General features: G+C 39.4%; 1 protein-coding gene across 7 annotated transcripts in view; it reads left to right on the top strand.

The window, feature by feature from the left end:
- The window catches only part of DNAH2 (dynein axonemal heavy chain 2), a 104236-nt gene that overhangs the window by 177 nt on the left and 88160 nt on the right, over window positions 1–15899 (top strand). For 6 of the 7 annotated variants that reach the window (XR_013762760.1, XR_013762761.1, XR_013762762.1 and 3 more), the window contains exons 2-4: window positions 2929–3138; window positions 5410–5471; window positions 8148–8318. Coding sequence is in view for 2 of the 7 variants with exons in the window: in XM_079133236.1 (XP_078989362.1) it covers window positions 2943–3138; window positions 5410–5471; window positions 8148–8318 (429 nt within the window). In the remaining 5 variants the exon portion in view is untranslated. The remainder of the gene's footprint in view (window positions 1–2928; window positions 3139–5409; window positions 5472–8147; window positions 8319–15899) is intronic. The other variant, XR_013762764.1, reaches the window with a different exon arrangement.

The following is a 15899-nucleotide window of genomic DNA, read 5'->3' as shown; positions in this document are numbered from 1 at the left end:
GAAGAGGCAGTTGTGGGAGGGGGAGCAAAGTATAGTGGTTAGGGAAGGGGAGAAGGAGGGGCAGTTGTGGGGGGGACGGGAGAAAAATGGGCAGTTGAGGGGAGAGGAAGAAGCAGTTGTGGGTTGAATGGGAGAAGAAGGGATTCCTGTGGGAGAAGAGGAACAAGAAGGGGTAATGGCTCAATGAAGAGGGGACAGTTGTGACAGCTGGGGAAGCTACTGTGAAGGGAAATTTGCCTTCTGGTAACCAGTTTAAGGAGAGACCACTGAGGTATTTCCCAGTAACAGAGTGAATCCCAAGGCTAGTTCGACAGCGTCTCCTGGGGTCTGAGGTGCTGGTTCATGGGGTGAACCCCGTGGTGAATGCTCCCGAGACTTCAGTTTGAGGCAAAGGGCAGCTTGATGCTTCCCTGGAGGCCGGTGGAGGAAGCAACATTGCCGCAGTTGGTTTTATTGATTTGTTGGCCTAGCAGAACATTTTCCTTGGAGCAAAGTACAATTCCTTCAAGTTTGAAATTCATAACCTATGATCAATGTCTGTGGCAGCCTGTGGGGATGAGGAAGGAAAGCCACAGTTGGCTGTCAGGCTATAGTTGGATGAAGAGGGAATTTGCAGCCGGTCCAACATGGCCCTTGGAATCCCCTCCACCCCCCAATTGGGTAATGAACCTGGTGCTACATACATGCTAGGCAAGAGCTCTCCTATTGAGCTACATCCTTTGCTCTTTTTATTTTGAGACAGGGTCTCACTAAGTTGCTGAGGCTAGTCTTGAACTTGGGATCTTCCTACCTCAGCTTCCCAAGTAACTGGGATTATAGGTGTGTGCCATCATGCCCAGCTGCCCTCAGGGTTCTGAACAACTGCCAGAGATGCTTCTTTTCTGCCATCCTACTTTTCTGAGGCACACTGGACCTTCCTCATGCCTTCATTTCCTTTTCCCCATTACATAATTTACAATTCATTATTAGATGACTTTTGTCCTTCCTGCTTCTGTATGTTCTCAGGGCATTTGGAGTTAAATGATCCTGATCTTACAGTTAGCAGAGTCAGCCAACTGTGCTAAGAAATCTTATTAAACACAAAACAGTATTCCTGCCCCATAGCAATTAAAAAGCTAAAAAGATGAGTGGCAAATACTACTCTTCTTTCTTTAAGGCTGTTGTAGATTTTAATGTGGATAAGAGGAGACTTTTTCCATTTAAGTGAGAAGGTATGTAGGAACGCCATTTGGTTTGCTTCAATAACATGTTGACAAAAGGCAGTGTACTTGGGGATAGTCTTCCTTTCTGTGGCTGGTCTTTCATTCACCCAGGGCCCTATACAACAGCTCGGTAGACTTTTTAAAAATTTTTTTTTTATTAAAAATTTTTTTATTTTTACAGAAACACTTTGATTTCATTGTACACAAATGGGGTACAACTTTTCATTTCTATGGTTGTACACAATATGTATTCACACCATTCATGTAATCATACTTATATATATAGGGTAATACTGTCTGTTTCATTCTACTGTTTTTCCATCTCCAACCCCTCCCACCCCTTTTTCCTCTACACCATCCAAAGTTCCTTCATTCTTCTCTTCCCTGCACCACCCCGCATCGTTATATATTGTCATGCACTTATCAGAGAAAACATTTGGCCTTTGGTTTTTTGGGCTTGGCCTATTTCACTTGGCATGATATTTTCCAACTTCATCCATTTACCAGCAAATGCCATAATTTTATTCTTCTTTATGGCTGAGTAATATGTATATATACCACAGTTTCTTTATCCATTCATCAGTTGAAGGACATCTAGATTGGTTCCACAGTCTAGCTATTGTGAATTGAGCTGCTATGAACATTGATGTGACTGCATCACTGTAATATGCTGATTTTAAGTCCTTTGGGTATAAACCAAGGAGTGGGATAGCTGGGTCAAATGGTGGGTCCATTCCAAGCTTTCTGAGGAATCTCCATACTGCTTTCCAGAGTGGCTGTACCAACTTGCAAATCCAAACTTGGTGACTTTTAAAAAAATTTTTAGTACTAGGGATTGAACCCAGAGTGACTTAACCACTGAGCCATATCCCTAGCGCTCCCCACCCCTTTTAAAAAATATTTTATTTAGAGACAGGATCTCGCTGAGTTGTTTAGTACTTAGCTAAATTGCTGAGGCTGTCTTTGAATCTGTGATCCTCCTGCCTTAGCCTTCTAAGCCCCGGGGGCCTACAGGTGTGTGCCACCTCACCCAGCCCTTGATAGATTTTTTACTGATTATCTTACATTCATACATTCTCCATACCCCTGGGTAGACACAAGGATTCCTAAACCCTCTTTAATGGGGTATCTGTTATGTTTAAACTCCACTAATGCCTTGAGAGACTCACTTTGATTTTTTTTTTTCTACCAGGGATTGAACCCAGGGACACTCTGCCCCTGCGCTATATCTCCATACAGTCCCAGCCCTTTTTATTTTGAGACAGGTTCTCACTAAGTTGCTTAGGCTGGCCTCAAACTTGGGATCCTCCTTGCCTCAACCTCCTGAGTTGCTGGGATTACAGGTGTACTATCACACCCAACCTGACTTTGATTTTAACCAAATGCTGTGAAGAAAGTAGGTTATCCCAGGAAAAAAAAAAAAAAAAAAAAAAAAAGCAAGGACTCCACACTTCATATTTTATTTATTTATTTACTTTTGCAGTGCTTGGGATTGAACCCAGGTCTCCAAACATGCTAAGCTCTACCACTGAGCTACACCCCAGCCTCCATGGCCCGCATAGAGTTCAGGTCTGTTATTGAAGAGCAGGGTATAGGTAGACCCAGAAAAGATGATTGTATTGGGGGATCTCATTCAATTTATGAATCTGAAAGGCACTGTGCGTATCAGGGGGCTGGTTTGGGGGTGGGATCTGGTGGTGGACTCCCCATACCCATGTGCCTGCAGGTTTTGCCTGAACCATGTCCAGCAAAGCTGATAAGAAGCGGAAAGCAAGTAGCCGGGGAGGCTCCCGGGCAGGCTCCCGGGCAGGCTCCCGGGCAGGCCGGTCCGGGCGAGCTGCTCAGGCCGCTCTGGCTGCACAGGCTGCAGAGAATGCCCAGGCCACCAGCCAGCCAGAACTTGAAGCTAAGCCTGAGCCACTCAAGGAGGAGCCTGGTGGGTACTTGATAAGGCAGGGGATGTTTAGATATGGAGGGCAGGGAGAAATCGGAGGGGCTTGAGGTAAAATGGTTGTATTTTTTGAGTGTCTTAGGGTTGAGGAGCAGGTTCTCTCACTTCTGTGTCTCCCCTCACCCTGCTGCTGACATGAGGACTTAGCAGAACCTCAGCCCTCCTGCTGGGTCCCTTTTTTGTGCTTCTTCCTCCTGGCCAGCCTTACACTTATTCTTTCTGTCTTAAAATTTCCCACCAATGCACCAGGAGTCCATCAGCCAATCCTTTCTCTAGCCTTTTCCCCCTTATTTCAACTGTTCCTGGTTGCTCCCACTCCACCGCAGAGGGTTTGATCTCTTCCTTTTTCTCATTTTCACCCTGGGTGGCAAAACAAATAATGTTTTTCTCCCATTAAGCCCATCACCATGGAGACTCAGCCTGCTTTGCCACCCTTTGAATCCTAAGCCCGGCTGATGCTTTCTACCATCTGTTGAAAGCTCCTGTATCTCCGCCCTCATTTTGGCAGGGACTTGGTAGACTGCGGAGGTTCAGGTTCAGGGCGACAGGAAAAGAAGTCTAGATGGAGGGAGCAAAGAGTTTAAAGAGGCTGCCTCTGTGGCTTTGATCCAGGAGCCAGCAGGTTTGGAAGGCTCTTGGTAGCTGTTACTGTCATTGGGCTTTTGCTTAGAGCACTGACCAGCATAGATAGGACTGAGCTAAGTACAGACTGGGGCTTCTTGACACTACTAATAACCCATAAAGATGGAGAAAAAATAGTATCCCCGCCCTCCACTGTTTTTTTGTTTTGTTTTTTTGCAGTGCTAGAGATCAGACCCAGGGCCTTGTGCATGCTAGGCAAGTGCTCTACTACTGAGCTACATTCCCAGTTAGAATACCCTTTTAATATTAATGGTTAAGAGGATAAGCGTGGATGTGGGAGAAAGGTCCAGAGACATAGGGACCTGACCTATGATCCAGGACCTTAGAAATGTGTAGCATTTTTTCTTCTGAGTTCTTAAGTGCTCATCTGAAAGCAGTTTAAAATTAGTTCTGACTTCTAGAAACTGGCTACCAGTAGTAAAGGGAGGTAGGAGAGAAGTCAAAGAGGTTCAGTTGTGTTTGGAGAATCCGCTGGGGAGCAAATGGAAGAAAGGAGCTTTGAAATAAACTCATTGGCCTCCAGACACCAAGGGTCTCTCTCACCCCAGCCCTAAGCTTACTTATTGTTTGATATGGAGCCTTCAAGCTGCCCAGCAACCCAGGTAGAGGTTCAGAGAGGACTTGGGCCTCCCAGGCAGCCCTGAAACTAAGATTAATGCCTATAATGCGACTGAGGCCTCTTCACTGGAGAAAGAGGGGGCCTAAATCATTTCTTGGTGAAAGATTGTGGGTTCAAGAATAGAGAGGTTTATTTATTTATTTATTTATTTAATGCAGAGCTGGAGATAAAAGAGGGCTTCTAACACATTAGGCAAGCACAATACCACTGAGCTATAACCCCAGCCCCCAGTCAGCTTTTTAAATTAAATTCAAAGATAATTTGCTTACTATAACATTCACCTTTTTAACGTGTATAAATTGCTGGGTTTTGATGTATTCACAAAGCTGTGCCACCATCACCACTATCTAATTTTAGAACATTTTCTTCCCTCTAGAAGAAAGCTACCTTGACAAATTGGCAGTAGATGACTTCTACATCTTTACTTCTTAGTTGCATTAGAATCTTGCTTTTTATTTTATTCATTAAACTAATTAGTGAATTAATTTTTTTGTAGTGCTGGGGATCAAACTCAGGGCCTTGTACCTGCTAGACAAGAGCTGTACCACTGAGCTGCACTTCCAGCCCAGAACCTTGTTTTTAGTAGCTGCATCCCAGGTCCTGGGAATCACTAACCTATTTTCTATCTTTATGAATTTGTCTATGCTGGACATTTTATATGCAGGAAGTCACATAATAATGTGGTCTATATGACTGACTTCTTTCACTTAGCATCATGTTTTCAAGGTTCATCTATGTTGTAGCATGAGCCACACCTTCAATCCTTTTTATGGTATATAATATTCCACTATATGACAAGACTTCTTTTTGTTTATCTGTTCATAATGTTACTGGACATTTGGGTTGTTTTCACCTTTGCCTATTGAGAAACCAACACCTTATGGGTTCTACTTTCAGGTCTCTCGGTGATCTAGAAGTAGAGTTGCTGGGTGGTATGGTGACCATGTTTAATTTTCTAAGCAATGACTTCATTTCTGTATCTTTATTCTTCCTAGAGCCAATTTTGGAGGAACCTGAAGTAAAGGAACAACAATTGGTGGCATCTGAGACAGATGTGGTAGGCTTGGGTCTTCCCCAAGGCTAATAATATTTCTTCCCCCAGATTGGTGAATCAAGAGCTCAGTGGTGGAAAGGTGTATGGGGAATTCTTGATAATGTCACTTTTCCCTACTTAATTTTTTCTGGTAGCTTACTCAGATCCAGTCTATGATTAAAGGACAAAATGGTCTAAGCTCCCTTCAAAAGAGGGCCTTCAGTGAGAAACTGATCTCCTTTTTTCTGTACACCCTTGAACAGTTTTATGGGTGGACAGTGTAACAAGTTGAACAAGCTGAACGATATTGTCCTATTTAGATACTAATTTCTAAGACTTCTTTTCTCCTTTCGTTCAATCCTCTCCTTTGAAGAATTTACGGAAGCTGCCTCAATCATCTTGAGAAATTGGCACTAAATGACCACTAGATCTTTACTTCCAAGTTGCAACAAAGCTGCATTGTATCCATAGTCTTCTGGGTGAGAAGAATAGGGTGGTGATCTGGATATTTTTTTAAAAGGAGAGAGAAATATAATAATCTCCCATTTTTTTCTTTTTAAAAAATTATTTGTTCTATTATACATGATAGCAGAATGCATTTTGATTCATTGTGCACAAATGGGGTACAACTTTTCAGTTCTCTGGATGTACACAATGTAGAGTCACACCATTCATGCAATCTTACATTTACATAGGGAAAGATGTTTATCACATTCCATCATCTTTCCTTCCCCTCCCCTTCCCTCATTTCCCTCTACACAATCCAACATTCCTCCATCCTTCACTTAGTGTCCCCCTCACTCCCTGTTATGTATCAGCATGCACCTATCAGAAAACATTCAGTCTTTGGTTTTTTGGGATAATCTCTCAGTTTTAAAAAGTGGAAGGGACAGAAAAATACAAAGAAAGGGAAAATAGCATTACTGCCCAAACACATCCAAATTTAAGATGTTGACATGTCTTTTTTTTTTTTCTGAGCATAAATTTGTAATTTTACAACTATATCACATATTACAATTTTTGTGTTAAGATTTTTCGTAAAATATTTTATCATTCTTTATGTTATTACATAGCTTTTGTAAGCACCATTTTTAATGGCCGTATAGTGTTCTGTTAGGTGCATGAACCCATTATTCTAGTATGTTTTGACATTTCTAATGTTTTGCTTTGATAATAATACTGTGATAAATATTATAAATAAAACTAACACATTTGAAATACTTAATATTTCTTTGAGATAGAGTCTTTGGCGTTACCAAATCAAAGAGTAAAGAACACTTCTAATTTTTTTTTTTTGTACCAGGGATTGAACCTAGGGGCACTTAGACCACTGAGCCACACCCCCAGTCCTTTTTATTTTTTACTTTGAGGGAGGGTCTTACTAAGTTGCTTAGGGCCTCGCCAAAGCTGGTATTGAACTTGTGATCTTCCTGCCTCAGCCTCTTGAGTTTCTGGAATGTGCCATTACACCTGGCATTTCCAGTGTTTTTGCTATCTAAAACCAATTGTTTTTTAGGGTTAGGGTTGTGGCTCAGTGGTAGAGCACTTGCCTAGCATGTGTGAGGCACTGGGTTTGATTCTCAGTGCCACTTATAAATAAATGAATAAAATAAAGGTCTGTCAACATCTTTAAAAAATTTAAAAAATAAAACCAATTGTTTTCCAAATAGATTGTATTTTTTGCTCTCACACTAGCAACAAACCCTTTCAAATCCAGGGGTTATCAATTTAGCAAGGATCTTTAAAAAATAGGCATTAAATGATGTCTTTGTTGTTTTTAATTTGTATTCTTTGACTTCAAGTGAGACAAAACAGTTTTTTCATATGTTTTCATATTTGCATTTTCTCTCTTTTATGACATGACACATCTTTTCATGCCCTTTGGGCCATTTATTTATTAGGGTCTTAGTGTTTTTCTCATTGGTTCATCCATATTGTATATTGGAAAGATCTTAGATCACTGTCAATTAAATTGTCTTGACTTGGAAACTTCAAGAGCAATTCCTTTTTGCCTTTTAGGATCATTGGGGGAAGAAGGACAGGGTGACTTCTCAAGTTCACTGAACTATATCTTCATCACTTCCAGTTTCCTTAATTTATTTAGTAGAGTTCTATAGATTAATTTTTTTCTAGCAACCAGTTACAATTTATTTTCTATCTAATCAGTGTGTTCTTTGGTGCTTTTCAGTACCCCCACCCATTATTTCTTCCTTAATGCTCTGTTGATTGGCTTTTACCCAGTATCATACTTATTTTAGCATCTGCGGGGTTTGCATTAGGAAGAAATTGCTCTGGTACTCTTATCCCTTTTCTGTTCATCATCTCCCTGCTTCTAATTACTTGATCTAGGCTAACATCCTACATGTTCCCATAATTCCCTTTTACCTTTGAGATTGAGGGTTGCCTGAGAAAGCATTTTTACAATTACAGGCATAAATGAAATATCTTGGGAAGATAATAGCCCATCGTCTTCCTCTATGACACATTCTGTTTTCACTCTCAGAGGCAAGAGAATCTATTGTCTTGTTTCTTTAAAAGCCTGAAACCTATCATTCAGTCATCCTCAGTTTTTGCTTCTGAATTCTGAGCCTGTCTGGCTTTTCCTCTCATCTCCCACATCTTAGTGTGTGATTGTGGAGGGGAGAATGGCTCATTCTAACAGCTGACTGCTCTGCCTCTCTGTCTGCTCTCCTTTGGTAGAAGCCCCTCTTCCTCTCCCGAGCTGCGCTGACAGGACTGGCGAATGCCGTGTGGACAGAGGAGCATGATGCCATTCTGGAACATTTTGCCCGGGAACCCACGGAATCCATCCTTACCATCTTCATTGATCCCTGTTTTGGACTGAAGCTGGAACTGGGCATGCCCATACAGGTGGGTACTCCACTTTCCCATATCAGTGGTGGTCTTCTAGGGTGCTGAGGGTTCCGCATAGCTCCAGCATCCTTGAGTCTTGTTATCTTCTGCACCAAGGCCCATGGAACCCAATAGTGTATCAGGTACCCTGCCTGGAAGCAGGGGTACAGAGAAGAATGAGACACCACTTCGCTTTTACTGATAGCATGGGCTAGTGGAGAAGACAGATATATAAATATTTACTCTGTGTGTGTGTGTGTGTGTGTGTGTGTGTGTTTAATTTTAATTTTTTGGTGGTCGTGCTGGGGATGGAACCCAGTGCCTCATGCATACTAAGCATGTGCTCTAACACTGAGTTATACCCTATGATATATTTTGGTGCATGGGCGAAAATGTTATAGTAGCTTCTAGGAAGCAACTAACAGAGCCAGCAGAATTCTGGGAAAACTTGATGGTAGAGATGATATTTGAGCTGGTGATGAAGTTGGTAAAGTAGGATTTCATCAAGACCAGTTGAAGACTGTTCAATAAAGAACACTTAATGTGGACTGGGGTTTTGGCTTGGTGGTGGAGTGTTTGCCTGGCATGTGTGAGGAACTGGGTTCAATCCTCAGCACTACATAAAAGGAAATAAATAAAATGAAGGTATTGTGTTCATCTTCAACTAAAAAAATTAACAAAACAAAACACTTAATATGCCAGGTGTGGTGGCATGCCTGTAATCCCAGTGACTCGAGAGGCTGAGGCAGGAGGATCACAAGTTGGAGGCCAGCCTCAGCAATTTAGTGAGACCCTAAGCAACTTAGTAAGACCCTGTCTCAAAATCAAAACCAGAAATGGCTTGTGAATATAACTCAGTGGTAAAGGGTTCCTGAGTTCAATCCCCAGTACCAACAACCAAAAATAAGTGAACCAGAAGACTTCCCCCACATATTAATGTACACAGAAAGGAAGAATATGATACTGAGAAGGTAGCTTGTGAAGAGCCTTATATGTTATATTAAAGAAATTGGCTTGTATTCCAGAGAGAGCTATTGAAAGTCTTTTTGGATTTAGAATTTCAATGACCTGGAGGATATGTTAAAGAAGGGTAGATGAAGGGTAGGGAGATGTAAATGAAAGATATACAGTAAGATGTCAGTGGTAGAATCTGCATGGTAGATGTATGGGTAACTATTGTAAAATTAGTTTAGCCGTTCTATATGTTTGAAAATTTTTGAAATAAAATAATGGGGGGAAAAGAGTACTGTTTTGCTTTTATTGGCAATACATACACAGGACTTGAAATGATAATGACTGCCACAATAACACAATTTTGAAGCATTCCATATTAAGCAGAAACAAAACAGGCCATGGGTTTTCCTGTTTTCAGCCACAAATATAATGAAAAAATAATTTCACTAAAAAAAAAAAACCCAAAATTTGTAAAAATGTTTCTGTAATTTGTATATAAATATTTAATATAAAGTGAGATTTATGTGAAAGAAAATAACTTTGTTGCAGACCATAGAAGATTTGAATAAATGGTGAGCCATATCCTGTTTCTGAGTGAGAATCTTAATAGCATAAAGATATTTTGCTGGACATGGTGGTGCACACCTATAGTCCCAGAGACTCCAGGAGGCTAAGGCAGGTGATTCCAAGTTCAAAGTCAGCCTTGGCAATTTAGCAAGACCTTGTCTCAAAATAAAAAATAAAAAAGGGCAGGGGATGTAGCTCAGTGGTAGAGCATCCCTGGGTTCAATTGCCAGTTCCACAATAAAAAAAAAAAACTATAAAATATATTTATTTAATTTATTTTTTTAAATTTATTTTTATTGTAAACAAATGGGATGGATACATGTTGTTTCTGTTTGTACATGAAGTAAAGGCATACCATTTGTGTAATCATACATTTACATAGGGTAATGGTGTTTGATTCATTCTGTTATTTTTTCCTTCCCTCCGCCCCTCCCACCCCTCTTTTCCCTCTATGCAGTCCTTCCTTCCTCCATTCTTGCCCCCCTCCCACCCCCCATTTTGTGTCATCATCTGCTTATCAGCGAGATCATTCGTCCTTTGGTTTTTTGAGATTGGCTTATCTCACTTAGCATGATATTCTCCAACTGCACACATTTGCATGCAAATGCCATAATTTTATTATTCTTTATAGCTGAGTAATATTCCACTGTGTGTGTATATATATATATATATATACACACATACATACCACAGTTTCTTTATCCATTCATCAATTGAAGGACATCTAGGTTGGTTCCACAATCTGGCTATTGTGAATTGAGCAGCTACGAACATTGATGTGGCTGTATATCTGTAGTATGCTGATTTTAAGTCCTTTGGGTATAGGCCAAGGAGTGGGAGAGCTGGGTCAAATGGGGGTTCCATTCCAAGCTTTCAGAGGAATCTCCACACTGCTTTCCAGAGTGGCTGCACTAATTTGCAACCCCACCAGCAATGTATGAGTATACCTTTTTCCCCACATCCTCTCCAACACCTACTGTTGCTTGTATTCTTGATAATCGCCATTCTAATTGGGGTGAGATGGAATCTTAGGGTAGTTTTGATTTGCATTTCTTTTATTACTAGAGATGTTGAACATTTTTTCATATGTTTGTTGATTGCTTGTACATCTTCTGTGAAGTGTCTGTTCATTTCCTTAGCCCATTTGTTGATTGGGTTATTTGTATTCTTGGTGTAGAGTTTTTTGAGTTCTTTATATATTCTGGAAATTAGTGCTTTATCTGAAGAATGAGTGGCAAAGATTTTCTCCCACTCTGTAGGTTCTCTCTTCACATTGCTGATAGTGTCCTTTGCTGAGAGAAAGTGTTTTAGTTTGAATCTATCCCAGTTATTGATTCTTGCTTTTATTTCTTGTGCTATGGGAGTCCTGTTAAGGAAGTCTGATCCTAAGCCGACATGTTGAAGATTTGGACCTACTTTTTCTTCTATAAGATGAAGGGTCTCTGGTCTGATTCCAAGGTCCTTGATCCATTTTGAGTTGAGTTTTGTGCAGGGTGAGAGATAGGGGTTTAGTTTCATTCTGCTGCATATGGATTTCCAGTTTTCCCAGCACCATTTGTTGAAGAGGCTATTTTTAGTCCATTGCATAATTTTGGCACCTTTGTCTAGGATGAGAAAATTGTATTTATTTGGGTTTGTGTCCGTGTCCTCTATTCTGTACTATAAAATATATTTAATCTAAAATTTTACCTTTTTATTTTTTAATTTTTTTAGATGTTGATAGACCTTTATTTTTATTCATTTATTTATATGCAGTGCTGAAATCAAACCCAATGCCTCACACATGCTAGGCAAGCGTTCTACCACTGAGCCACAACCCCAGTCCCTTATGTTTATTTTTGAGACAGGGTTTTGGTCTGTTGCCTAAGCCGGTCTCAAACTTGTGGACCAAATAATCCTCCCACTTTAGCCTCCCAAGTAGCTGGGACTGTAGGAGCATACCACCATGTCTGACAAAAATTTATCATTTTAATGCAGCTCCAATCATAGTGCTAAAATGTTGCTGTCCCTAGATCTCTGTGTAAAGGATTTTTTTTTTTTTTTGGTACCAGGGATTGAACAGAGCCACATCCCCAGCCCTTTTGATTTTTCAGTTTAGAGACAGGGTCTTGCTAAGTTGCTCAGGGCCTTGCTAAGTTGCTGAGGCTGGCTTTGAACTCACAATCCTCCTGCCTCAGCCTCCTAAGCCACTGGTATTACAGGCTATGCCCACAAAGATTTTAAATTTTGTCCAGAAAAATGCAGGAAAATGGCAAAGATAATGAAGAAGGAAAGTAATGGAGGAGACATATGACTATAAAATCCTTTTTATTAAGCTACAGTAATTAAAACAGTTATAGTAGGACAGGAATATGTTATAAGCAACAGTACAGAAATTTAGAAAGTGCAAAAATAGATGTTATCAGTAACAGTACAGAAGCATAGGAAATACAGAAAAGAGAAGTAGAGAAACAGATATATAAGCATTTTCTACAAAAAAAATGGCATTTTAAAATCTGTGAATTGGCGAAGAATGGATAAGAAAATGAATAGAATTTGGAAACATATGGAACATGAAGTTTTTCAATTAAGAAGAATCTATTTAGTTTGCTGACATGCATTCTAAATGGATTATCGGCTTAATTGTATTCTCCTGGTTAAGATGGTCAGTTGAAACTGCCTTAAAAAACTATTACCCTTGGCACAACTCAGTGGTAGAGCTGCTTGCCTAGTATGCCCAACACCCTGGGTTCAATTCCCAGCACTGCAAAAAAACAAATGAAAAATTATTACACTGGACTGGGATGTAGTTTAGCCATAGAGTCCTGTAGCATGGAGGAGGCCATAGATTCCATCCCCAGCACTGTGAAAGAACTGCAACAAAAATAGATAATAAATAAATAAAAATATAAAGGTCATCAATAGCAAGCTTAAGCACTGAGTCCAGGGACCCACACTACCCATAGGAAGGATACGCCCCCAGCTGGATGGAGGGAACCTTGGATCATTTACAATCTTAAAAGAGAGAGCCAGCCTTGGTCTTTTAACAAAGATTTGACGCTGCTTTAAATTAGCCTTGACCACCTGCTCATTCCCTCAGTCAGGTCTCTTAGGCTAGAGAAAAGTGAATACAATATAAAATATCCAAGCCTTTCACTTTATCTTCAAGAGGCAAAATAAACTGGTCCTTCACAGTAGGACATCTAGAAGTCGCCCACAGTATGTTACAGCCAAAAGAATGAATTCATAGAGCTGCCCGAGCATGAGCAAAGTGAGGAGAAATTGCATGGCAACGGCAGGCATATTATATCAAGAACAAAAAAAAAAAAAAAAAAAAAGGAACAAAGCATGCAAAGGAGGAAGACATAACTGAAAGAACAGAAGGAAATTCCTTACACCAGCATCATGTTACAGTGTAACCTAATATAAACATGAATTCATTTTTTTAAAATGAGAGATGAAATGATAAAAGGTGAGAATGAGATAAAAGGGAGAGTACAGATTTTAGGAAATAAATAAAGCTGCATGTTACAAAATGGGTAGATTAAAAACTGCAACAAACTGAAGAACTGATGCTGAAAAGCCGATCACAGTCATAGAGAGATGAGGTAATCACAGGGTGTGTAGAAGAGAAGGCCAAAGACATTAACATAATTAGAAAGACCAGCATAGATGATCTAGTATAGAGAACCAGCAAATGACATGGAATATATAATTATAGGTAAAAATACAAAGAATTTCTCTCAAATACAAAAGAACCAAAAGGGCACACTATATTCCACAAAATTTGTTACTCAAGGTTTCACATCAATACACATCTTAGTTATGATATTAAAATTCAAGGATACTAATTTGTTGGGAACATCACCTATGTGCTATTCTTGCCAAGAATATTTAACTTGACTGTAATAATGAGGAAGCAATCAGATGAATCCAAATTAAAGGATATTTTGGAAAGCAACTGACGTGGATTCATAGAAATACCAATGCTGTGAAAGAAAGAAAAGGCTGGGGAATTGTTTGAAATGAAAGGAGACCAAGGGGACATGACCCATGTGTGGTCCTGTGGATTGTGGTTGAGAAAAAAAACGGCTATAAATGATATCTGGACCATTGGGAAAAGTTGAATATGGACTGGTTGTCATATAAGCTTAAATTTTCTTTCTTTTTCAAGATAGTGAATTTTATTTTATGCATTTTTCAGATGCTAAAATAATTTTTATTCTTTTTAGATATACATGACAGTAGAGTGTATTTGACATACACAGAGTATGATTTATTCTAATTAGGACCTCATTCTTGTGGTTGTAAATGATGTGGACAAGCTTAAATTTTCAGAGTGTGATTATTACAGTGTTGGGTATGTTGGAGATTATCCTTGCTTTTACAAGACATGCTTATGTGTTAAAGGGTATAGGATTGTGAAGCCTGCTGCTCCTTAATGGCTCAGCTATAGACAGAGGGTAAGAAAATACAGTGTTAACTATCAGTGACTCTAGGTGAAGGGTATGTACTTTCTTTGCAATTTTTCTATGAATTGGAGTCTTTTTTCAGAATGAAAAATTTAGAAAATAGGACTGGGGATGTAGTTAGTGGCAGAGTACATGCTTATTGTACCCTGGGTTTGATCTCCAGAACCACATTAAAAAAAAAAAAAAAGGGAAAATTAGTTAGGCCCCTCTTCTCCAAAACACCCCAAATTATCTACCAAGGGAAAAACATCAGGCTGATCTCTGACTTCTCTGAACCCAGACCATTCCTACAGAGTTTTCCAGGAAAGATAGTGTGACAAGGGTATTATTCCCAGCCAAGATGCTTAAGGATAAATGAAACAAATAGGCTGTCATTTTCAATCTTGAAAGACTCCTATTTTAAACAAACAAACAAACAAACAAACAAACAAACAAACAAACAAGCAAAACAAACAAACAAACAAAAAACCATCAACTGAGGGATGGGGATAGAGCTTTTTTTGTTTAGCACTGATCTCCATCCCCAGCACTGCGAAAAGACAAACAAATCAATTGGAATTCAATTGGACAATGTAAAAGTCATACTATAACAAGAATGGGCAAGGAGTAGGAAAGTGAGAGGGAGTGTGAGGATGTTATCTGTGGCTTTTATCTTTCAAAGGGTGAGTCAATAGAATTTAAAATTGAGTTGGTTGCAGTGGCACATGCCTGTAATCCCAGCGATTTAGAGGAGGATCACAAATTTGAGGCCAGCTTCAGCAACTTTGTGAGACCCTGTCTCAAAATAAAAAATAAAAAGGGCCGCGGGTGCAGCTCAGTGGTAAAGCCCGCCTAGGTTCAATCCCCAGCACACAAAACATTGAATGGCACTGAGAAAACTCAACACTTTTCATAATCTTTCTTTGTTGCAAACTTTTGGTCTTTTGAAGAAATATCTCTTAGGGATGAAGACATTTATTTGAAGCCTCAGCAATGCCTTATATCTACTTCAATTTCTTTGTTTTTATCTATTAAATTCTAATATAATTAAACACAATACTTTTAACTAAAATAGCATGATTTTTTTTTTTTTTATTTTTTTTTATGGTGCTGGGGATTGAACCTAGGGCCTTATGCACGTGAGGCAAGCACTTTACCAACTAAGTCATATCCCCAGCCCCACAATCCTGTTTTAAAACAACCTTTAATTAAATTTTCTATATGTCTGTAGGAAAATCTCTGAAATAATGTTTTTCCTAATGTTAACAATATTTAATTTCTGGGCAGTGGAATTTTAGGTATTTTTACTTTTATATTTGTACTTTGTGTGTGTCTGTGTGTTTTGCAGTGTGGGGGACTGAACCTAGCATGTGCGTGCTAGGCAAATACTCCACCACTGACCTGCACCCCCAGTTCTTCTGTGTTGTTTCATAATTAACACATATCATATTAACAAAAATAATAATTGTTAGGATTTAAACAAAAGAACACAAAATGCCAGGATTTATTCCTGAGTAGTGGGAAGAGGGATAATTATTAGTTTCTTCTATGTGCTTTATTTTCACTTTTTAAAATCAAAGAAATTGTAAAGAGTAGTTACAAAACCACTAAAAAGAAAACAAAACCAGTGAATCTGACCTTAGGATGG

Source organism: Sciurus vulgaris (assembly GCF_902686455.1).
Source record: "Sciurus vulgaris genome assembly, chromosome: 3".
Lineage (NCBI taxonomy): Eukaryota > Metazoa > Chordata > Mammalia > Rodentia > Sciuridae > Sciurus > Sciurus vulgaris.
This window is presented reverse-complemented; position numbering and strand designations above follow the sequence as displayed.